The sequence below is a fragment of the Heterodontus francisci genome, chromosome 5, assembly GCF_036365525.1.
Source record: "Heterodontus francisci isolate sHetFra1 chromosome 5, sHetFra1.hap1, whole genome shotgun sequence".
NCBI classification, from domain to species: domain Eukaryota; kingdom Metazoa; phylum Chordata; class Chondrichthyes; order Heterodontiformes; family Heterodontidae; genus Heterodontus; species Heterodontus francisci.
This window is the reverse complement of record NC_090375.1, coordinates 133,423,786-133,449,274: the sequence shown is the minus strand read 5'-3', so window position 1 is coordinate 133,449,274 and position 25,489 is coordinate 133,423,786. Positions and strand designations below refer to the sequence as shown.

Here is a 25,489-nt window from a genome sequence, read left to right as displayed (position 1 = left end):
GTCCCTACATTGCAATCTCTCTCCTAGCTCCCCGACATCTGCCTGCAGGACCTCATCCCTCTTTCTACCAGTGTCATTGGTGCTAATATGGACCATGACCTCTGGCTGTTCACCCTCCCCCTTCCCCACCTCAATGTTCTAAATCCACCGAGCGCCATCCTTGACCCTGGCACCAGGGCGGCAACATACCATCCTGGGTTCATGTAAATTTTTTGCTAAGTCTTTTTAGTCTTCAGTTTATTTCTGTTACATTTAGGTAGTCTAAAAGATAGACATGTCAGGGCACCTCAGTCCTGCGGAATCCCATCCTGTGCAAAGTGGGAACTTGGAACGCTTCTCATGTCTTGGACAACCACATGTGCACTAAGTGTCGTCAGCTGGAGGAGCTCGAGCCCTGGGTTTTGGAGCTTGAGCAGTAGCTGGCGTCACTGCGGTGCATCCGAGAGGCTGACAGCTATGTGGATAGTATGTTTCTGGATGTGGTCACACTGCAGCATAATGATGTGAAGGCAGAGAAGGACTGGATAATCGCTTGTCAGCCAAGCAGGACTAGGGCGGTAGTGCAGGGGTTCCCTGAGTGCATCTTGCTCTCTAAGAGAATTCAGTACTGAATACTGGTAAGGGTGATCATTCTCTGGGAAACACAGCCTGAGCCCAGTCCATAGTATCATGGGTGGCTCAGCTGTTCCAGGGGTTGTGGGGAGCGATGGTGGTGGGGTGTGGAGGAGGAGGAAGGTCAGGGAAGTAATAGTAATGGGAGATTCAATAGTTAAGGAGAAGCACAGAAACAAAAGGGTGGCAATAATGGGGGATTTCAACAAACTTAGTATTAAATGGAATAAATTCAGTGTAAAAGTTCAAAGGGTGCTGGATTCTCATCTCATTCAGGAGAACTTTTTTTTGTCAGTGTGTAGCAAGCCCGCCAAGTGAAGGGGCAGTTCTGAACTTAGTTTTAGGGAATGACTCTGGGCAGGTAGAGGGGGATCATAATTCAGTTAGATTCAGAGAAGTTACAGAAAACCATAAAGACAGACTAAGAATAATAGTTTTAATTGGGGAAATGCCAATTTGACGAAGTTGAGAGATTATTTGGCAAAAGTGGACTGGAAGCAGCTACTTGAAGTGGAAAGCATTCAAGGAGATAGAGGGGGTTCAGAACAAATATGTTCCCGCAAAGAAAAAGGGTGGGACTTCCAAATCTAGACCCCCCCCCCCCCCCCCCCACCCCCCACCCACCCCCACCACACTGGATGTCAAAAGCATATGGAGTGAGGTAAGGCAAAAAAAGGCGTATGTTATTTGTCAATAGCCCAATACTGCCAAAGGCCCAGAGGAGAATAGCAAGTTCAGGGTGAAATTAAAAAGGAAATTAGGAAAGCAAAGGGAGTGCATGGGAAAATTTAGCAAGTAAAATCAAGGAAAACACAAAGATGCTTTGTGTGTGTATGTAAGGATAACTAAGGAAACAGAAGCGCTAATTAAGAGATCAAAAGTTACTTGTGTGTGGAGGCTTAAGATTTGGGCATGAGCTACTTTCAGGACGGCAGCCACTCAGGGGATGCAGGCTAAGAAGCACTCCACCAAGCTGAACCAAGTACTTGAGTGAGCAACAGGGTAGACAAGCAGAAAATCACTTGGACCAAGTAGGTAGTCAAATAGATGAGCCAGAAAGCACTTGCTGTGCCTGGCAAGCTAGCAGGTTGGGAAAGCACTGATGCTGGAAAAGTGGGCATCCAGAAGACCTCCACAATGCTCCACCCAGATTAGTTCTAATCATACTGCAACAGGCTCTGAACCAAATCCTTCTTCACCTATATTTTTCCATGAGCTGTTACACATTCAGCCTAACCACAAATACTTCCAGATCCACGTACTCTGCTACGGCTGATAAGAAAATCACAAGTGAATAAGATACAACCAGGAGCTCAGCACAGGTGAGTACCATGTGAGACCGTATTCCAAAGGACTCCAAAACAGCTGCAGCCAAGAGTATAGTAACTGAGCCACGTCAAGTTAGGTGGTGAGTACAGTCAAAAATAGTGGATGGGTGTGCCTTAATGGGCATGAACGCAGTTAAGAGTGAAAAATCAAGGCATTTGAAGAAAAGGGCAGCCAAGTCCACTCCAGTAGATCAAGCTTCAGCCAAAATACACCACATTAGTTGCCAAGCTTCCGAAACAAGATTTGGCCTCAGAAAATATTTTTAGGAATTTACAACATTGCATAGGTAAATCCAGGAGTAACAGTAAACATTTTATCAGGTCCAGTTAAATGGATTCCATGCTATATAAATGTTACATTTACCATTAACTTCTTAGCTGGGTGAAAAATCATATTTGTGGTGATTTGATTATATTTGTAGCGATTTGATTAGTGCCTCCATGTTCCTTGCCAGAATGTTACCAGTGGCTTTTAAAAAAAATTTGATTGTTCCATTCTCTACTCCTTATTCATTCTTTCCTACTTGAGAATGATTTGATTTACTCATATTTAATCAACTGGACATAGCTAAACAGTTAACATTTCAGATCTAGATACGTGGCATGATACTTTCAACTGCTGCCTTTCACAGGCATATGACAGGTATATTCCACATAAACTTCATGAAAATGATTTTCCTTTAAAATGAAGAAAATTTTCCAAGTATTATGCTCGAAAGCAACATAGATTGCCCACCATCTCCAACCTCACTGAAGTTAAACCATAAAAGGTACACAACAAGCAGTGAAATAAATCTTAACTTCTGTTCTATTTTTAATGAATAGTACAAGCAGAATGCATTCCAAAGAATCATGAAATCAAATGTATTACTTGCTGTACAACCATTATTCAATCTCAACTGCCTTTCAGTTACATTACATTCATTTGCAAGTGCACTAAACATATTTTTAAAAAATCAAGCAGACAAAATGAATTTTATCCATTATCGTTCTGCACCCACTTTGGGGCTATCTCTGCTAAAGAATGACACCTTCAGGTCACCACTTCAACAATACTGTCAAAGAAGCAGCTAACACTGAGAGACTACTGACCAAATTCCAACATTTGCTGAAACAGACTACTCACCTTTCCCCTACGTCCATTGCCCCCATCTTGGTCCTCCCACTGCCAGTCCACTCCACGCACCACTCGTGCACCAGCAAAAATCCCCCTTGCAGTTATCTTTTTAGACTTCCGCCGAGATTCGAGCAAAACTCTGAAAGAAAACAAAAATGATATTCCTGGAAAAGAATCTGAAATGAATTCATATTTACATACAACTCAAAGGTGATCGTCACTTCATTCTTCCTTCTCGAAAATGCCCCCACGTCCCACCCCATTATCAATAACATTTCTTCTCTTTAGGTCACCCTAGGTCAGAGATAATGGGCCACAACTAATGAGTTGAAAATTGATTTAACTACATCATCAATCAGGCAGAATCAAGATTAATTGCCATGTCTCTCACTCGATTTTTTTGGCGTCTTGGGCAATGCCATTTTCATCCAACAAACTAACAGAAGTATGATATTCTGACCATTACGAATACAGAAATGTCCTTCTCTTTGATACTGCTGTGTGATTTCCTGTGACGCAGTCATCCAAGAGCCACTGATTGAAAGGGGAGAAAGGTCAGATGCCACTGTCACCTTCACATCCTAGGTTCGAGAATATGTTACAAGGTCTCTCCATGGTTAGAAAATGGCTCAAAAATACTAAATTTACAACACTCTTCACTTTGGAATGCAGAATTATCAGATGAAGTCACTCTAAATTGTCTCCTTTCTGGCATACACCTGATAACTTACCATGTTAAACAAGTTGAGCCCAGCAACCATTTCAAAAGCAACAATGGCCCAATGACATTCTCAAGTGGGGCATACGCATTCAAGAGGATAAGAATTGGACACCTTAATCCTAGACTGTAAACCATTCCCTTGTACAAAGAGCAGGCAGACAGAGGCTAATTTTAAGCCTTAGCCAGTGGCAACAGTGATCCAACAAAAAAAGCTTATTCCCACTTAGTTAAAAGTTTTCACAGCCACAGTGGAACGGAACCAGTTATGCGTGTATATTACACAGCTACAGCAAATCATCAATGGCAACTGAAATTAAATATAGTCTGGTTTAGCAATGGAGATAAGGATCAATATGTCACACACAGATGAACTGGGGGGGCCTGAGTCGGACTCCATTCTGCCTGAACTAGTTCTCACATTGAACAACTTCTCCTTTGACTCCACTCACTTCCTGCAAATTAAAGTATTGTGATGGGTACCTGCATGGGTCCTAGCTATGCCTATCTTTGAGAGTTATGTGGAACATTCCTTGTTCCAGTCCTACTCAGGCCCCTGAGCTCACCTCTTCTCCAGTCCACTAATGACTCTATCAGTGCCGTTTCCTGCTCTCACCCTAAACTGTAAAATTTCCACATTTTTCTCATCTTCACATGGTCCATTGCCGACTCTTCCCTTCCCTCCCTCAACTTCTCTGCCCCAATTTCAGGGGATAGGCTATCAACCAATATTTACTACAAGCCCACTGACTCCCACAGTTACTTCGACGACACTTCTTCACACCCCACTTCCTGTAAGGACTCAATTCCATTCTCCCAGTTTCTCTGTCCCCATCACATCTCGTCAGATGATACAACCTTCCATACTAGGTCATCTGATGTGTTCCCTTTTTCATCAGTAGAGGATTCACCACCCATTCCCCCCACCCCAAACAACATCATGTTTCACAGGGCCCTCGGCACTTCTGCTCTCGTCCCTTCCCCTCCGTCCCAGAACCACAAAACGGTTCCCCTTGTCCTCACCTTCCACTCCACCAGCCTCTGCCATTTCCACCACCTCTTGCGAGGTGCCAAACATATCTTTCCCTCCCCTCCCACCACTCTGAAGGGACTGCTTAGTCTGCAACACCCTGCTCCACTCCTCAGCCACCCCCACTCGCCTTCCTATGGCACCTTTCCATGCAAGTGCAGGAGCTGCAATACCTGACCCTACCACCTCCCTTCTTACCATCCAAGGCCCTAAACACTCCTTACAAGCAATTTATTGTACGTTTCAACTTAGTATACTGTATTCGCTGCTCATGCTGTGGTCTCCTCTACATCAAGGAGACCAAACACAGACTGGGTGACGACTTCGCCCAACACCTCCATTCAGTTCACAAGCGCGACCTCGAGCTTCCAGTCATTTGTCATCTTAATTCGCCAGCTTGTTCCTTCTCTGACCTTTCTGTCCTCAGCCTCCTGCCATGTTCCAATAAATCTCAAAGCAAGCTCAAGGACAGCACCTCAGCTTTTGACAGGATGCTTCACAGCATTCTGGACTCAGCACTGAATTCAACAATTTTAGATCATAACCTCTGCCCCCATTTTGTTTAATGTTTCTGTGCCATTTCGGTTTTTCCTGTTTCCTTCTTAATTCCTTTACTTCGCATTTGGACTGCAGCTATCGTGCCATTCACACCTCATCTAGACACATCTTTAGTTTCTTTACTTAGCCCATTGCCACTTCCTTTGGCTTTATATGATGAATCCTTTTATCATTTAATCTCTCCTGCCCTCCACCCTATCAAAGACCTTCCCTTAGTTCTTCTTCCCACCCTTCCCCCTTTCACTTTCTCAAAACCTATTACATTTCCAACTTTCCTCAATTCTGATGAAAGGTCACTGACCTAAAACTAACTCCATTTCTCTCTCTACAGACGCTGCCAGATCTGCTGAGTGTTTCCAGCAGTTTGAGTTTCAGTTCAGATTTCCAGCATCCGCAGTATTTTGCTTTTGTATCTATATATGAATAGAGTAGCTGAATAGTGACATATTGTAGGACATTTTGGTCAATTTTCCTCTCCCCAACAGTAGTGGCGCTGCCACCTATCTGGCTGAGTTCAGCCAACTCAGCAAGGTCAGGAGTCAAACATAGGGCCCTGGTGGTCGATATAGCCCAGCTACTCATTGGATAAACTCATCAAGCCATCGGCAAGTTATTTCCACCCATTTTAATGTGAAAATAATGGCATGACCAAACCAATTCAAGAATGCTATAGCATGTTGAAATTTTGCATCACAGGATAAAGATCACCAGAGTAAAAAAGATGACCAAATAAGGGTTCCAGCAACCTACAATTCTTCTGTACACTTACCTCTCACTACCAGGTATGGTGATTCTATAGAACCTGTGCCTCAGATGATGCTTATCGCCGTGATAGCAAACTGTACAAAGGTCATAATTAGTGCACTCTGCACACTTCCAGCGAATGCCAATAATCGGCTGCTGACGACATGTATCACACATTGTCCCATCATGCTTGATCCCTTTAAGAAATGTTTAAGAAAAGAAAAGTTAGGCAAATTCCAATTTAAGTTGAAAATTAAGACAACTTTCACTCAACCTATGCCCAGAAATCTAGACTTACTTTGGTAGCCCCGATTGTTTTCTTCATAAATAGGAAGATAGGGACAGGAGGAGGCCATTCAGCCCTTCAAGCCTGTTATACATTCCATTAGATTATGGTAGATCTGTATCGATCCATCTACATTTCTTAACACTTAATACCCTAACAAAAATCTATTACTTAGTTCTTTTCAACTGACACGGCCTCATCAGCTTTTTTTTTTGGGGGTGGTGGTGGCTGGGGGGAGTTCCACATTTTCACAACCCTCTACATGATGAAGTGATTCCTGGCATCACCCCTGAACAGCCGAACTCTAGTTTAAAGATAATGTTGCTTTGTTCTGGACATCCCCACCAGTGCCCCCACCACCCCCCCCAACTGAGAGTAATCAGCTTTTAAGTACCCTATTAAATCCTAAAATCATTTTCAACACTTCAATTAGATCACCCCTTAATCTTCAATGTTCAAGAGAATACAAGACTAGGCTTTTTAACTTGCACTTGTAATGTAACCCTTTTAGCTACAGTATCATTCTGGTGAATCTGCACTGCACTGCCTCCAGGACCAATATATTCTTCTTGATGTGCACTGGCCACAACTAAATGCAGTACTCCAGATAAAGACTAACCAGAACTCTCTATAATGTAGCATATCACCTACCCTCTTGCGATAAAGACAAATATTCCATTAACACAGACACTACCGGGTCCTGCTAAAACTGCTCACTATTCCACGATCATCCTGGAATACAAAAATAACTCTGGCTTCTTTTCTCTACCACAAACTGTCTTCATAAACCCCTCTCCCCTGTCTGCTTCACCCTCACCTCCAACAATAAGTACGAGGAGCTCATGGACTTCTTTGTCACTAAGATCAACACCATCCAATCAGCTGCCTCTGCCACTTTCCTTCTTGCCACGAGTCCACCCCACCAAACTTCCTAGCATGCTATCCCCCTGCCCTAGCCCTGAACTCACATCTTTCTCTCGTTTCTCTGCTATCTCCCCTCATACCATCTGAGCTCCTCTCGTCCATGAGACCACCTCAATCCTATTCCACTAAACTTATCAACCAACTTCCCCTCCTGATCCTCACATTAGCCAATACGATCAACAGTTCTCTGTTAAGGTACTGTTCCCCCTCTCCTTCAAAACTATCGCCATCATCCCCTCCTCAAAAACCAACCCTTGACCCCATCCCCATTGCAAACTACCACCCCATCTCCAACCTCCCTTTCCTCTCCAAATTCCTTGAAAGTATTGTGGCCTCCCAAATCCATTCCCATCTTTCCCAAAACTCCATGCTTGAACCCCTCCAATCAGGTTCCACACTTGCCACAATCCCGAAACAGCTATCAAAGTCACAAATGCCATCCTATCTGACTGTGACAAAAGTAAGCTTTCCATCCTCTTCCTTCTCGACCTGTCTGATATGACTGACCACACCATCCTCCTCCAATGCCTCTCCACTGTTGTCCAGACAATCACTTGCAATGGCTTCTCTTCCATCTCCAGCACTGTTATCACTGGTATCCCCTAAGGATATATCCTTGGGCCCTTCCTATTTCTCATCTAGATGCAACCCCTCGGCGACATTACTCAAATGCACAGCGTTAGATTTCACACGTATGCTGATGGCATTCAGATCTACCTCACCACCACTTCTCTCAACTCTTCCACTGTTGCTAAATTACTAGGCTGCTTATTCGACAGCCAGTACTAGATGAGCACAAATTACCTCCAATTAAAAATTGCAAGACTGAAGCCATTGTTTTCCGTCCCTGATCCGAACTCTGTTCCCGAGCTTCCAACTCCATCCCTCTCCATGACAACAGTCTGAGATTAAGCCAGTCTGTTCACAACTTTGGTATCACATCTGACCCCGAGGTGAGCTTCCGGCCTCATATTCATGCCATCACTAATACTGCCTATTGCCACCTCCCTAACATCGCCTGACTACACCCATCTCAGCTCATCTGCTGCTGAAACCCTCGTTAATGCCTTTATTACCTCTAGACTTGACTATTCCAATGCACTCCTGGCTAATCTCCAAAAATCTATTCTCCATAAACTTGAGGTCAGCTAAAACTCTGCTGCCCGTGTCTTAATTTGGACCAAGTCCAGTTCCCCTGCTCTCCCTGTGCTTGCTGACCTACATTGGCTCTCGGTCAAGCAACTTCATTTGAAAATTCTCATCCCTGTTTTCAAATTCCTCCATGACCTTGCCCCTCCCTATCTCTGTAATTTCCTCCAGCCCCACAATACTCCAAGATATCAGCGCTCTTCTAATTCTGCTAGTGCAGCCCTGATTTTAAATCGCTCCACCATTGGCGGCCGCACCTTCAGTTGCCTAGGCCCCAAGCTCTGGAATACCCTCCCCACATCTCCCTGCGTCTCGACCTCACTTTCCTCCTTTAAGACACTCCTTAAAATCTCTGACAAAACTTGTGATCATCTGACCTAATATCCCCTTGTGTCTCTTGGTGTCATACTTGGTTTTATAATGCTCCTATAAAGCACCTCATGGCGTTATATAACATTAAAGGTGCTATATAAATAAGTTGTTGTCTTTTAAATTATTTTTTGTACCTGCCCACAAGATTTGAGATTTCCGTACTTGAACCCCCAAATCTCTCCTCATCCCAGTTCCCAGCTGCTCATCATTTAGAAAATACTGACCTATCTCACATCCAAAGTGGATATGACATGACATTTTCCCACACTGAACTCCATTTGCTAGTTTTGTCCACCCACTTAACCTATTCATGTCCCTTTGCAACTTTGATATTTTGTACACTATTAACTGTGCCACCTGCCATTCCACCATAACAGGCAATAGTCCATTGAGCCCAATCCAATGAAACCTTGAAAAGTGGCAAACTGGGCTTGTTTTCATTGCACAAAAACGGTCCTGTTGTTTAAAACGTCACATACAGATACTGAAAACGAAGTAACGCGTTTAACCTAAAAGCTAATTGTAGAACTGGACAATAGGTACAAACTGAATAAACCTAAAGAGAAGTAGGATATTAGGAGAAGCTTTAGAAGGACTGAAAAAGAAACAAGTTACTACTCTCAACTCAATTAAATTTACTTTGCATCATAAAAAAATGAAGAAATCCTCACTAAAATGAGATGCTTACCTTTTTCGGGATCCACACGTGCATTTCTGGTCGACTGCCACTTAACTGAAATTAGCATACCTCTTGCTCCTGAATACTGATCCTCGCCCTCAAGCACATGACAAAGTACCAATTGAGTTCTTTGTTACATGTGCAGTAGGATGAGCATTCTGAGCAAAAAGAAAGCTACACCATCTCACTTCAATGCTGGTGAACTAGACAGGTAGCCAATGAAGCCAACATCAGAGGAGACTTTCAACAGAGACACAATATTGCAGGTCTCAAAATTGCTAACTCACATTAAATGCTGCTAAAAACTAGCAAATAATGATTCATAAAACAATTTCTAGGAGGAAGGAGTATTTACATTGATGTCCCCTGTCAATAAACTGCTTTACAAAGGCCCTTGATGAATATGAACAGGATTCAAAGTTATAATGGATAACTACAAACAAACTGAACACGATGGTGCCAGTCCTGTTGTAACTTTGCAAAATTATATCTTAAGATTGGGTAATGGAGAAAGTAATGTTAGATCTGTAGTTTAGACTTTTCACTTAATTATCTGTGTGGGATGGAAGGGTACAGAAATTTCACACCTTAATCTTACAAATTTAATCTGTGCTCATCGACCTTGCTGAAGAGATCAATAAATGCTACATGACAATGCAAACTAAAAACTTATCATTTGAAAGGAGGAGGCTTGATATGCTACCTGACCTCATTCAAGGCTTATCTTCAAGTTGTACTACACAGATTAGTATATTGAAACTTCTGCACTGACTTTAAAGGCTTGTTAAGTCTCCATTTCTTCAGATATGAGCCGGACTTCAAACTGAATACATACTCTGTCAATTTAAGAGATCCAGATGCCCTCCGGAAGAAAAGAGAGATTACTACACCATGATCGCTGTTGCAAATGTACTAACTTAAGCTATACAACAGATTCCATGCCACATCTTCTATAGCTGAACAACTCATGGAAATTCTCAAAGTCATTGGCAATTTCTGAACCATACTTCAATACAAGTCATCTCATGGTGAGGGAGAATACAAATCTTAGGAATGTACAAGATCAAACAGACTACTGCAGTCCACCTGAACAAGACAAGGTCTTAAAAATATTTTGGAAATAGGTGCAATTTCAGGAGAATTGTGACCTTCAATCATTTGTGGTCTGTCTTCTATTATGATTTTGTTCCTTCCAAATATCATTTAATAGAGAATAAAATTGGGGAATACTGTATGAGAGCAATTACTGAGTTCAACACTTATGAAGCTAAATTAGCAATTAAAATTACATCAGGACAGCTGAAGTTAATGATTATATTGAATCTAATGAGGTTGAGGCAATTCGGCTCCTGGAAAAATTTAGAATGAAATATTTCTCCCCACCATACTCAACAACACTCAGAATTTAAAGAAAAAAAAATTATAACAATTGTTCACATTTTGAGAGTTGCATTTTTTCCCAGCACTACCTACCAGCCATGAATATGGAAACATTTAGACAAATAAGAAAATCTCAAGACTCTGATAATCTACTTTTATGACCAATTGCTGGGAGGTGTGCAAGGATATCCTGGAGCAACTGTATTCAATTTCCCTTCCTGCAAGTTAGTGACTGGCATCCAAGTAGCAGGTTCACACAGCATCACTGCTAGCATCAGCAATTCCCCCCAAAGCTACTGCTGTCATGAACCAGCATCCACCACTCTGCAGCACAGCATGCAGTCTGAATCTCCAATGCACTGCATAATTTAATCTTTAAAATAGGCTTAATAAAATTCTCACCAAATCCACCCTAAATTGAGGAACTGTTACTAATTGAAGCTGTGGTTCCCAGTGATTCAATATCTCCCCATTTACACTGTGCAGCCTTCAAACTCATCTACAATCACAAGCTGTCTACAACATCAGAGACTGCTTTCCAATAACCAATGTATACCATAACTATACAAGATCTTAAAAGCTGCCATTACAGAAAATAGTTTACTCTCAAAGTTGCTAAATTCAAATTATCTGATTTTTTTTTCAATTTCACACTAAATTCCCACTTTACTATGATTTAATAAACTTATAATTTCTTATACACTAAAAAGAATTATCAATTTTGACTTTTACTTCGACCAGCAGCTGTATCTGTGCAAGGCTTTTTCTGTGCAACCTAACTTACAAAACCACACACCACTGACCACCTCCAGGTGCTTACCCATTGTCTCTACAGATAAGGAGGCCAAAGAAGGAACTTACAAATGAACTATAATTGAAAAGGTTACTCTGACTCATCAGATGCTGGCCAAGGGATAAATTTTCAAATAAACCTCAACACTCCCATTCCTTCCTACAAAATTGCATGCATAAAACAGCATTGAATTCCAAAGTTACTTGAAATTTATGTTTAAAAATATCCAAGGGCTGCTGGGAACCAGCTGGCTACCAAAGTTGTATGATTAACAGTTTAAAATGCTAGAGAATGTAGAAATCGTGTTGCAACTTGTACAAGCGGACTGCATTTACAGGCTTGCATACCTAAAAGAAAATGTATTTCAAACCCAGTGACATGTATACAGGATGGTTACCCAGAAAAGTTCCAAAGATCCTGATCACATTTGCCTCTCATGTTTGTTCTAATTAAACTACACAACAGTTTGCAAGGATGGGACAAGACAGACCCCAACTGGAGTAATGCATTCAATTGTGGGCAGAAGATATAATTGCTCTTGGACAGCATACAGTGCTGCTTCACCAGAATGATACAAAGACTTAAAAAAGTTAAAATATGAGGCTAGATTGCAGAAACTGGGGTTGAATTCCCTCAAGTTCAGAAGGTTGAGGGGTGATCTAATTCAGGGGTTTAATACAACAAAATGATTAGAGTAGATATAGAGAAGCTAGTTCCCCTGATGGGCAATCCAGAACAAGGTAACACAATCTTAATATTAGAGCCAGGTCATTCAGGAGTCAAATCGTGAAGCATATTTTCACACAAAGGATAATGGGAATGTTGGAAGTCTCTGCCCAAAGGTCATGGATGCTGGGTCGATTGAAATTTTCAAGATGGAAATTGACAGTTGTTTTTATAGTAAGGGAGATGGATCAAAGGCAGGTAAATGAAGCTGAGGTACATATTAGCCATGATCTAACTGAATGGCAGAAAAGACTTGAGGGGCTAAATGGCCTACTCTGCTCCTATGTTCCATTCAGCTACAAACAAAAATACACACTGTGGGGAAATTGTGTACATGAATTCATTTTTAAAGTCACCACACTTAAGCACAACCAAAACCAGCACCTTTCAATTAAGTGCTCCCCAACCGGTTTATTGCCAAAACTATTGTTTGAAGTTACAATACTTCAATAGATCCTTCAATACCAAAGTGGTTAACTGCACTCCCTGTTGAGTTATGCTGAGTAGGGAGGTCCCAAATTCATTGCCTGTGTGGCAAGTTAACTGCTCTTAGCTAGAAAGGCAGTAGAAATGCTACAACTGGCCTCCGTGTCACTGGGTTGGTGAGGGGAATATTTTTTTTTAATATCAGCCAGGATTCCCACTCATGACTCTGCTAGAGTGTATGAGCACAGGACTGGGATGCGCAAGACATTCACTGTCTAGGGCTGTACACGAAGAACGCTCATTTGGGCAAGCTCCTAGAGAACAGCTGGTCACTAAGGAACTATAGGCCAGCATGGTTCACAGCTTCAGAAGGTACTAAAGTAGAAGACTGGAGGACAAAAATGTTTTATTTCTGAATACCCTGACCATCCAGTGAGGTCAGTGAATTGTCAGTGGCCTTACAGAACAAGTAAACTGATTAGTAACTTCATTAATATTCACTGAAAATGTTACTTTCAAAATGGAATAATTTCAAGAATCTCAATTGCTTCAAGTTCTGTAGCTTTCAACACAAAATTGAACCTGGATTCATTTCCAAACCTATTTATATTTGACTCAAAATGCAAGATAACATATCTAAGAGCTCACAAGGTAGAGTTTTCCCTCAGTTGTGCTTTTATTTGCAGCAAAAAACACAACAAAAAATCGACCAAACCAGCACAAAGATCATGTTTAATAAATATTGTATTAGAAGCCGGCACTGCCCACAAAACTGGCCACAGCCCGCCCCAAACTAAATAATTACTAATTTGAGTTTCCGCTAATTGCATACATTTAAGGGCCTTTGAAGAGGCTCAAACTAAAGCTGGTTCTTTTGGGTGCATGGACCCCAAGCTTTTGAATTTTTTAAAAACTTTATCAAGGTAACAACTACTGTGTGCCAATATAAACAGCAAGTGGTTCTGAACGCTTGTTTTAAATTAATTTTCAATTATTTAAAATCTGGTTTCTCATAGGTGGTGGACTGGGATGATGATTAAAAATTCTCATCGTGATAAAACCATTTGCACCTGTACTATCCAAACTGCACCAAGTTGCCACTCAAATACATAAAGTAATATTTTTCAAAGCAAATTTTCCCCCCTCAAAGAGCTGCATCCTAAAATGCTGCCCGATTGCACTTGCTCATGACAGATTTTCTGTCGGTAATATGCAAATGAGCGATTGGAAATTTGATGGGGGGAGAAACCCTTTACAATATTAGCTAACTTTGGGCTCAATTTTCAGTCAAATCACCGAATGCGCCTAAAGCAGAAACTATAGCCATAAGTTTAACTTCTGCCTCTCTAAATACAAAGGTACCAATTTTAATTGCAAGGAAATTTGTTAAATCGCTAGTTGGATTATTGAAGCCCCTTCTCATAGGACCGCTGCACAAGGTGAAATGCTGAGTTCCGCCCAACCACAACTGTGCCTGCTGCAAACCAATCACATATTTGGGTTGTGGCAATTTTCAATAAAGTTGGGAATCAATGGTAGCACGTGTTCTCATTAGCATTAACCTGCCCTCTTTCAACCAGGATGTGGTGTAGAGTTTCTCAAAGTGGACCAAAGGATAGATCTCCAGGAAATTCCTATTTCTCGATGGAGAGGTAGATTCTGAGCTCTGACAGCTTTTTCTATGCTATAGGGTCTTAAAAGAGGTGGCTAATGAGATAGATGATGTGTTGGTGTTAATTTTTCAAAATTAGCTAGATTCTGGAATGGTTCCATTAGACTGCAAAATAGCAAATATAACCCCTCCATTCAAGAAAGTGGGGGGGGGGGGGGGGATAGAAAACAGAACTGTAGGCCTGTTAGTTTGACGTTTGCCATGGGGAAGGTATTAGAATCTATTAAGGAGGCTATTGCTGGGCACTTCGAAAACACAAGGTAATCGGGAATAGTCAGGATGGTTTTGGAAAAGGGACATCATATTTAACCAACTTATTGGAGTTCTTTGGAGGAGGAACACGTGCCATGGATAAGGGGGAACCTGTTGACGTACTGTACCTGCATTTCCAGAAGGCATTTGACAAGGTGCCACATAAAAGGTTATTGTGCAAAGTAGGAGCTCATGGTATAGGGGCCAACATATTAGCATGGATAGAAGATTGGCTGACTGGCAAAAAATAGTGTGTGCATAAATGGGCCCTTTTCTGATTGGAAGGATGTGACCAGTGGAGTGCCATATGGGTCTGTGCTGGGGCCTCAATCTTTTTACAATATATATCAATGACTTAGATGACGGGAGTGATGACATGGTAGCTAAATTTGCAGATGACACAAAGATAGATTGGAAAGTATGTTGTGATGAGGACATAAGGAGTTTGCAGAGTGATAGAATGCGCGGGCAAAAATCTGGCAGATAGAATATAATGTGGGAAAATGTGAAGTTGTTCACTTTGGCAGGAAGAATAAAAAAGCAGAGTATTACTTAAACAGAGCACGACTGCAGAATTCCGAGGTGCAGATGATTCTAGGTGTTCTAGTGCATGAATCACACAAAGTTAGTATAGAGGTACAAGTCATAAAAAAGGCTGATGGAGTGCTATCCTTTATTACGAAAGGAATTAAAAATAAAAGGACATTATTCTTCAATTATACATGGCATTGGTGAGCCCACATCTCGAATATTGTGTGCAGTTTTGTTCTCCTTATTTAAGGAAGGATGTGAATGCGCTGGAGGTGGTTCAGAGGAGGTTTACTAGATTGATACCTGGAATGAGCGGGTTGTCTTATGAGGAAAGGCTGGACAGGCTGGGCTTATTTTCACTGGACGTTAGAAGAGTGAGGGGTGACTTGATTGAAGTATATAATGTCCAGAACTGTCTTGACAAGGTAGATGTGTGAAGGATTTCCTCTTGTGGGTGAGTCCAGAACTACGGGGCACTATTTTAAAATTAGGGGTCACCTTTTTAGGACCGAGATAAGGAGAAATTTTTACTCTGAGGGCTGTGCGACGTTGGAACTTGGTTTCAGAAGGTGGTGAAGGCAGGGTCATTGAATATTCTTAAGGCAGAGGTAGACTGATTCCCTTGCCTAACAAGAATCTAAGGTCATCGGGGTAGATGGGAGCGTGGAATTCGAGACACAAACACATCAGGCATGATCTTGTTGAATAGCGGAGCAGGTTCGAGGGACTGAATGGCCTACTTCTGCTCCTAATTCATATGTTCGCATTCTCCACAATAATCCAACTGCTTGTAGCAGGACTGATGGGGTTTCATCACCACGAGAGGCTGAGTTGTCTTATTGTTAGCAATGGTAGTTATGCTAATCTCAGGCAGATCTTGCTCCCCTGGTCCAGCATACAGAGGAATGAATTGAAAAGACTGTCAGTGCTGTTCATGGCCTCTGCAGCATGCCGTGCCATTTCACAAAAGTTTGTATTTGAGGGTATGACTAGGTGTTTATAGATGTGTACTAATGCCATATTTTCTTTAGCATTCTTCTGACGAGATGGACAGAATCTATCAAGTTAATATGACATATGGTCCTTTTGGTGAAAAGGGTTTGTTCATGACTCCCGTTGTTGTATTACTTGGTCACTTAAACCTCACAACCCTGCTCCTTTTAGACTTAGAATTCTACCCATACGGTGAACACACACACCAGAGATAAATGTTTGAGTATCTTGGGTGTTGACAGAGTACCTCAAGAGGGTACACCTCGGGCCTGTACAAATTTACACAATTAGGTTATAAAAGTACTCTTTAAATGACGGCCCAGATTTTGTGATTGTAATGACAGCAAAACCATCAGCGTCTGCCGTCATTACACTGCAAAACTGACAGCAACTGCGCGAATCCACACATGCACAAAGTAATGTGCAAATCCAAAAGGTGCTGTCAGTAATTTTATGCTTCCCCAGACTGCATTCAATGGGAAATCTGTGAATTGAACTTCCACTTTCACACTGTTAGTCTCACTGTAAAAACCCTTGAAAAAGCAGCATTTTGTTGACTCAAGTATCACTGGGTTTTTAAACAGCATACGAAGTTCATAATTACTGCTGAACACTCTCACTGGACCAGAAAAACCAGTTTTAAATGCCAAATTCTTTCAGTATTTTTTAATCTTTATTTTAGCTTCTATCTGAATCCAATCATTTATTTCACTATCTGAAATTTTAGTTCAATGAATAGTGCAGGAGGGCATGCCAGGAGCTGTATCAGTCATACCTCAAAATGAGGCGTCAACCGGGTGAAGCTACAACCCAGGACTACTTGCGTGCCAAACAGCGTAAGCAGCATGCGATGGACAGAGCTAAGCAATCCCATAACCAACGGATCAGATCTAAGCTCTGCAGTCCTGCCACATCCAGTCATAAATGGTGCTGGACAATTAAACAACTAACTGGAGGAGGTGGCTCCAAATATATACCCATCATCAATGATGGGAAAGCCCAGCACATCAGTGCAAAAAATAAGGCTGAAGCATTTGCAACAATCTTCAGCCGGAAGCGCCAAGTTGATGATCCATCTCGGCCTCCGCCTCAAGTCCCCAGCATCACAGATGCCAGTCTTGAGCAAATTCAATTCACTCCGCGTGCTATCAAGAAATGATTGAGGCACTGGATACTGCAAAAACTATGGGCCCTGACAATATTCCAGCAATAGTACTGAAAACCTGTGCTCCAGAACTTGCTGCGGCCCTAGCCAAGCTGTTCCAGTACAGATACAACACTGGTATCTACCCTGCAATGTAGAAAATTGCTCAGCTACGTCCTGTACACAAAAAGCAGGACAAGTCCAACACAGCCAATTACCGCCCCATCAGTCTGCTCTCAATCATTAGTAAAAAGTAATGGAAGGTGTCATCGACTACGCTAACAAGCAGCACTTGCTTAGCAATAACCTGCTCAGTGACAATCACTTTGGGTTCCGCCATGGCCACTCAGCTCCTGACCTCATTACAGCCTTGGTCCAAACATGGACAGAACAGCTGAACTCAAGAGGTGAGGTGAGAGTGACTGCCCTTGACATCAAGGAAGCATTTAACCAAGTATGGCATCAAGGAGCCCTAGCAAAACTGGAGTCAATGGGAATCAGGGGGAAAATTCTCCGCTGGTTGGAGTCGTACCTAGCGCAAAGGAAGATGGTTGTGGTTGTTAGAGGTCAATCATCTCAGCTCAAGGACATCACTGCAGGAGTTCCTCAGGGTAGTGTCTTTGGCCCAAACATCTTCAGCTGCTTCATCAATGACCTCCCTTCAATCATACAGTCAGAAGTGGGGATGTTCGCTGATGATTGCACCATGTTCAGCACCTTTTGTGACTCCTCAGATACTGAAGCAGTCCAAGTAGAAATGCAACAAGACCAGGACAATATCCAGGCTTGGGCTGATAAGTGCCAGGCAATGGCCATCTCCAACAAGAGAGAATCTAACTATCTCCCCTTGACATTCAATGGCATTGCAATCGCTGAATCCCCCACTAACATCCTGGGGGGTTACCATAGACCAGAAACTGAACTGGAGTAGCCATATAAATACTGTGGCTACAAGAGCAGGTCAGAGGCTAGGAATCCTGAGGCGAGTAACTCACCTCCTGACACCCCAAAGCCTGCCCATCATCTACAAGGCACAAGTCAGGATTGTGATGGCATACTCTCCATTTGCCTGGATGGGTGCAGCTACAACAACACTCAAGCTCGACACCATCCAGAACAAAGCAGCCCACTTGATTGGCACCCCATCCACCAACATTCACTCCCTCCACCACCAATGCACAGTGGCAGCAGTGTGTACCATCTACAAGATGTACTGCAGCAACGCATCAAGGCTCTTAAGACAGCACCTTCCAAACCCACGACCTCTACCACATAGAAGGTCAAAGGCAGCAGCTGCATGGCAACACCACCACTTGCAAGTACCCCTCCAAGCCACACGCCATCCTGACTTGGAACCATATCGCTGTTCTTTCACTGTCGCTGGGTCAAAATCCTGGAACTCCCTTCCTAACAACACTGTGAGTTTACTTACTCAACGTGGTCTGCAGCGGTTCAAGGCAGCTCACCACCACCTTCTCAAGGACGGTTAAGGATTGGCAATAAATGCTGGCTTAGCCAGCGATGCCCACATCCCAGGAATGAATAATTAAAAAAAACTTAAAAGTGAAGGGATTCAGTGCTTTTAACTTCCTAGTTTGCTGTCTATGAGAATACTTCAAGGTGACTAGCTGCTTAACCTACTTACTGACATCACAGGCGCTGCACGCCTGGAGATCCCTTTGACTTGGTGCCAGATTTAAATTGCTATCAGGAAAGGGGAAGTCCACGCCACAGAGATCACTAGCAACTTGGTGACTGTTACTACTTTGCCGCAGATCACAAAATCCAGGACATGAAAATATGCACCAGTATTAACCCCAAATGCCCGTTAAGACTTGGCCTGAAAAAAAATGCAAAGAACCCCCTTGCTTGTTGTTACAAATATCTTGCTTTAATTATTACTCTGTATGCACTTCACTGTTAGTTTTGATCAATTGCAAATCACTCATACCCAGAATAATTCAATATAATTTCCAACCCAAGACCCCACACTCCCTTGCAAACTACCATTCCCATCTCCAACTTCCCTTTCTTCTCCCAAGTCCTTGAACATGTTGCCTCCCAAACCCGTTCCCATCATTCCCAGAACTCCAAATTTTAATCCCTCCAATCAGATTTCCACCCCTGCCACAGTTCCCCAACAGCTAACAAAATCACAAATGGCATCCTACGTGACTGTAAAATAGGTAAACTTTCCTCGGCCTTCTCAGCCTATCTGCAGCCTTTGATACGGTTAACCATACCATCTTCCTCCAATGCCTTTCCACAATCATTCAGCTGGGTGGGACTGCTCTCACCTGGTTCCATTCTTATCTAATTGTTACCAGAAGATCACTTACAATGGCTTCTCTTCCTGTTCCTGCACTGGTCACTCTGGTGTCCCCCAAGGATCTATCCTTGGCCTCCTCCTTCTCATCTACATGCTGCCCCTCGGCGACATCATCCAAAAGCACGATGTTAGTTTTCACTTGTACGCTGACAATACTCAGCTCTACCTCACCACCGCTTCTCTCAAATCCTCCACTGTTGCTAAGTTATCGAACTGCTTATCCAACATCCAATACTGGATGAGCAGAAATTACCTCCAATTAAATATTGGGAAGATTGAAGCTATTGTTTTCAGTCCCAAACAAAACCTCTGCTCCCTACCTACTGACTCCATCCCTCTCCTTGGCAACAGTATGAGATTAAGCTAGTATGTTCATAACCTTGGTGCCACATTTGACCCAGAGATGAGCTTAGACCTCATACTCGCACCATCACTAAGACCACCTATTCTCACCTCCGACTTCACCCCTCTCAGCTCATCTGTTGCTGAAACCCTCATTCATGACTTCGTTGCCTCTACGTATGACCATTCTAATGCACTCCTGGCTGGTCTTGTACAATCTCCTCTCCGTAAATATGAGGTCATCTAAAACTCTGATGCCCGTGTCTTAACTGGCACCAAGTCTCAATTCCCTATCACCCCTGTTCTTGTTGATCTACGTTGACACCCGGTCAAGCAATATCTTGATTTTAAAATCCTCATCCTTGTTTTCAAATCCCTCCGTCGCCTTGGCCCTCCCTACCTCTTTAATCTCTTCCAGCCCGACAACCTTCTGTATTCTCCAGAGTTTCAAAGAATGAGAGGTGACCTCATCATACAAAATACTTAAAGGGATAGACAGGGTAAATGCAGCCGTTTCCCCTGGTTGGGGAGTCTAGAACCAGGGGACACAATTTCAAAATAAGGAGGAAGCCACTAAGGACAGAGATGAAGAGAATTTCTTTACTCAGAAGTTTGTGAATCTTGGGAATTCTCTACCCCAGAGGGCTGTGGAAGCTTAGTCATTGAGTATGTTCAAAGCAGAGATTGACAGATTTCTAAATACAAATGACATAAGGAGATATGAGGATAGTGTGGGAAAAAGGCATTGAAGTGGAAGATCAGCCATGATTGTATTGAATGGCAGAGCAGGCTCGATAGGAGCAGGAGTAGGCCATTCAGCCTATGTTCCTAACCCTCCAGACACTTGCATTCCTCTAATTCTGGCTTCTTGCCCCATTTTAATTATTTCACCTTTGGTAGCTGCACCTTCAGTTGCCTCGGTCCGAAACTCAGCAAGACCCTCCCTACACCTTTCTGTTTCACCACCTCGTTTCCCTCCTTTAAGAGGTAGAACCTACCTCTTTGACCAAGCTTTTGGTCATGTGACCTCATATCTTTTGTGACTCTGTCATACTTAGATTTAGAATACTCCTATGAAGGGCCTTGGGACATTTTACTACTTTAAAGGCACTTTATAGATACAAGTTGCTGTTGTTGTAGTAATGTTAACGATGAGGACACCTTGTATTAACTGCATGAACTCTCCCCATTTGTGCTGTCCATCACGACAAAAAAAAAGAGTCCACAATGCTTAACTTAGTTCTTCTAGAAACATGGATGACGCCAGCAACGCTTAATTTTACACCAATCCCTTTAGTGAGCTGTCACAGTCCTTGTGGCTATGGTACTCCCATAATGTTAGGTAGAAAATTCCAGGATGTTGACCCACTGACAATGGACAAGGCAGGACAACTTGGAGCTAATGGTGTTGCTATGATATAGCTATTCTTGTTCTAGTCAGTGCTAAGGGTCGCAGGAAAGGTGCTGTTACAGAAACCTTGGTGAGCTACCATAATGCATCCTGTAGCTTGTATATACTGCATCCACTACACATCTGCGATGGAGGGGATGGACAGTCCAGTGACAAGAGTGGCAATCAAAACAAACTTATGGAAGCTGCTGGAATTTGAGCATTGTTGCAGCTGCACCTATGCAGGCAACTAGCAAGCACTGTATCACCCTCCTGACTTCAGGATAGACGAGAGGCTTTGAGAGGACAGCGGATGAGCTACTCTTCTCAGAATACACTGGCTTTCCTCTGCTGTTGCAGCCAGTGTGATATGGTTAGGCCATTTAACTTTCTAGATGTTTTTAGTGAGGAAACTTGTCGATTGTCGTGCCGTTAAAGGGGAGGTGAAAATGGCTAAGCTTTCTATTTGTTCACAGTTGTCATTGCTCGGCACTTATGTAGTATGAATGTTATCTGTTTCTTGTTGCCATACTCAGTTCAATGCTGTGCTTTTTGCCTATTCTGTCCTGCTTATAAATGTAGTTTTAATTCAGCAATAATCAGAACACTGGAGAAGGTCCATGGTCAGACTTGCAAAGCCAAATGTGAACATGAAAAGCTTTGCACACACCTCAGGCATATGAAATTTCTTCAGTCACAAATGCAGCTTTTACAGTTTGACAACACCTTCTACAATTTCAGTAGAAAATCCATTCAAGCCAACAATGTTGAAAGTGCAGCACTAGACTTCCAAGGCAGGCTGACAGCTAAGGTTCCTAGTACTATCACTGCTATTAGAAGCAATCCTGCAGTACACAGACAATAGTTTCAAGTTTAACAATCTCAAGTGTTTCAGATAGCATCAACTGCCTAAGCAATACATTCATGAATTATATTAGTTAACATCAGAGACTACTATCTTGAAAACAGTTAGGTTGATTCATCAAATTAATAAATCAAGCCCATTCAAGCATGGATCTCTCAAGGCATTTGACAAGGTGCCACATAAAAGGTTATTGTGCAAAGTAGGAGCTCATGGTATAGGGGGTAACATATTAGCAGGGATAGAAGATTGGCTGACTAGCAGAAAACAAAGTAAGCATAAATGGGTCCTTTTCTGATTGGCAGGATGTGACGAGTGGCATCCCGCAGGGATCTGTGCAGGGGCCTCAACTTTTAACAATTTATATCAATTACTTCGATGATGGGAGCAATGGCTTGGTAGCTAAATATGCAGATGACACAAAGATAGGTTGGAAAGTATGTTGTGAAGAGGAGATAAGGAGCTTGCAGACCAATATAGATAGGTTGAGTGAGTGAGCAAAAATCTGGCAGATGGAGTATAAGGTGGCAAAAGCTGAAGTTGTTCACTTTGGCAGGAAGAATAAAAAAGCAGAGTATTACTTAAACTGAGAATGACTGCAGAATTCCGAGTTGCAGATGGATCTAGGTGTTCTAGTGCATGAATCACAAAAAGTTAGTATGCAGGTATAGCAAGTCATTAAGAAGGCTGATGGAATGCTATCCTTTATTATGAGAGGAAGTAAAAATATAAGTAAGGATGTTATGCTTCAGTTATACATGGCATTGGTGAGCCCACATCTCGAATACTGTTTGCCGTTTTGGTCTCCTTATTTAAGGAAGAACGTAAACACGTTACAGGCAGTTCAGAGGAGGTTTACTAGATGGATACCTGGAATGAGCGGATTGTTTTATGAGGAAAGGTTGGATAGACTGGGATTATTTTCACTGCAGGTTAGAAGAGCGAGGGAAGACTTGATAGAAGCGTAAGAGATCCTGAATGGTCTTGACAAGGTGGATGTGGAAAGGATGTTTCCTCTTGTGGGAGAGTCCAGAACTAAAGGGCACTGTTTTAAAATTAGGGGTCGCCCTTTTAGGACAGAGATGCTACCACCAAGAAGTCAATAGTCATCCAATGAGATATTAATTCACAATATCTGCCACAGAAATATGCTCATGCATAGACCACAGTTTATTGGCTAGCTGGTGCTATTCCTAATGCATTAAAGCAGCATACTCAAGACATGTCTTAGTTGCTAAGACTCCTGCTAGATCGGATGCTACCAATAACATCTACCTTAGTTTTTTTTAAATCAACATTTTCTGTATTTGCATATGCGCCAATACAATGATGCACCATCTACACTCTAACTATCATTACACCTGATCTAGGGATCAGGGTAACCTAGCAGTGCTATCAGACCACAAGACAAGTAAAGAGGAAGGTCATTCGCCCCATCCATTCACCAAAAAAAGTCCCTCAGATCAAAAAAAGCCTTGCAGTTAATTCTAAATTGAGGCACATAACTAACTTATCAATGAAGTGTAATAAAAACAAAACTTCATTAAAACTTAAGCAAATCATCTGCATTAGTGAAAACTAATTAATGCTGGGTCCAGAAAACTGAATGGAGGTTAAAATCATGCACAAGATACACAAATCATGCATGCTCTGCATTCAAAAGATTAAACTGTAGCAATAGTAGGTGAAGAGAGAGGAAAGTGCTATAACCATTAGGAACTGTAGTTTTTCAACCAAAAATTATAAGATTGAACAATCACAGCTTGTTTTTAATTTTGAAACAGTTCTGTTTACATCAGATGGTCAGTTTCAACCACAACAAGCAGTGTTTCCACAACTAAATGAACCCCTGCCCCAAACAACACAAAACAATCTTAATAAAAACTTAGAAACTACGTGATAAAGCTATTAAAACAGGAAATAAACGAGGGGGTTGTACAAAGCTGCAATTGTAACGGAAAAGACGGAAACCTTTGTCGTGTTAGTTTCCAAAATATTAACATACAACCACGTAACTTCAACAAAACTCCAATAACCATTTTTTTTTTAAATCCACTTGTTTCTAGATAACATTGTTCCTGTATTCATTTTCAATAACATTCACTTCAATGTCAGTAATTACTCAACCCATCAATTCTAGGTACTCCAATATTTAATTAAGTTATAAATTTTCTTTTAAAATCACATATATTTCAATTATAACTGCGTTAAGAAAATAAATTTAAGGAGCACCTGAACAATGCATTTGTTTCCAATAGCAGTCAGTTTAACGTTTCAATTCTGGTTCTCTCCCCCTCTTCCCGCAAGTCCCGGGTGGGGCCTGCGCTCAGCAGCATCAGACTGGCTGAGCATAACGAGCCAGCTGCCCGGCCGCTGTCGCCAGCCCGCGGATATTCTTACCCGTCGGCGCGCTGTCCAGTATGCGCAGGTCGTAGGCCCCGGAACAACGGTAGTTGGCGGCGGTCCCGTTGTCCCACACGACCACCACCTCCTCGGGGCTCTCGAAGCTCCTCACGGTGCCCACATGCCCCTCTCCCCCGTCCTGTTTGCCCCATTTCCAGTCGGGGCCCCGCACCACTCGCGCCCCGACCCCCTCCATCATCACCCGGTTATTCCTGGAGCCGCTCATGTCGGGCCCGTCGAGAAGGAGGGCGGCTGCAGCCCCGCGTCCAGTCCCGGTTTACAGAAGCCTCGGCCGCCGCCGTGATTTGGTGAAATCGGTTTTTTTTTTGTTGTTGGGAAATCCGGGAACTCGACGGAGGGAAGCTGTTGGCGGGGGGGGGGGGGGGGGAGTCGGCACAGCGCATGTCCGATTCAAGCCTGTTAACTGTGAGAGCGCAACGCAGCCATCTTTGTTATGGGCAAACGCAGCTGTTAACTTGCTCACAATAGCGCTTCACAGAGCAGAATTGTTCACAGTACTCCCAAGTGTTGTCTAATCAAGGTTCCATACAATTTAGCATAATTTCTCTGCTTTTTAGTTCTATCCCTCGATAAATGAACCCAGTTTTTTTTATGGTCTCATTAACCTGTGTCGCTACTTTTAGTGATTTGTCTGTCAGTGCCCCCAGATAATCTCTGATAATCTATCCTATTGAGACACTTATTTTCCAAGGGGTATGTGGCCTCCTT

General features: G+C 42.5%; 1 protein-coding gene across 2 annotated transcripts in view; it reads right to left on the bottom strand.

Annotated features, from left to right (window-relative positions):
- Positions 1 to 25,175, bottom strand: part of mib1 (MIB E3 ubiquitin protein ligase 1) — a 201,635-nt gene extending 176,460 nt beyond the window's left edge. Inside the window, exons 1-3 of one of the 2 annotated variants that reach the window (XM_068032142.1) lie at positions 24,758 to 25,175; positions 6,133 to 6,304; positions 3,067 to 3,196 (exon numbers count right to left, since the gene is read on the bottom strand). In XM_068032142.1, coding sequence (XP_067888243.1) covers positions 3,067 to 3,196; positions 6,133 to 6,304; positions 24,758 to 24,986 — 531 coding nt within the window. In that variant the 5' untranslated portion in view covers positions 24,987 to 25,175. The remainder of the gene's footprint in view (positions 1 to 3,066; positions 3,197 to 6,132; positions 6,305 to 24,757) is intronic. The other variant, XM_068032140.1, reaches the window with a different exon arrangement.
- Between the last annotated feature and the right edge of the window lie 314 nt (positions 25,176 to 25,489).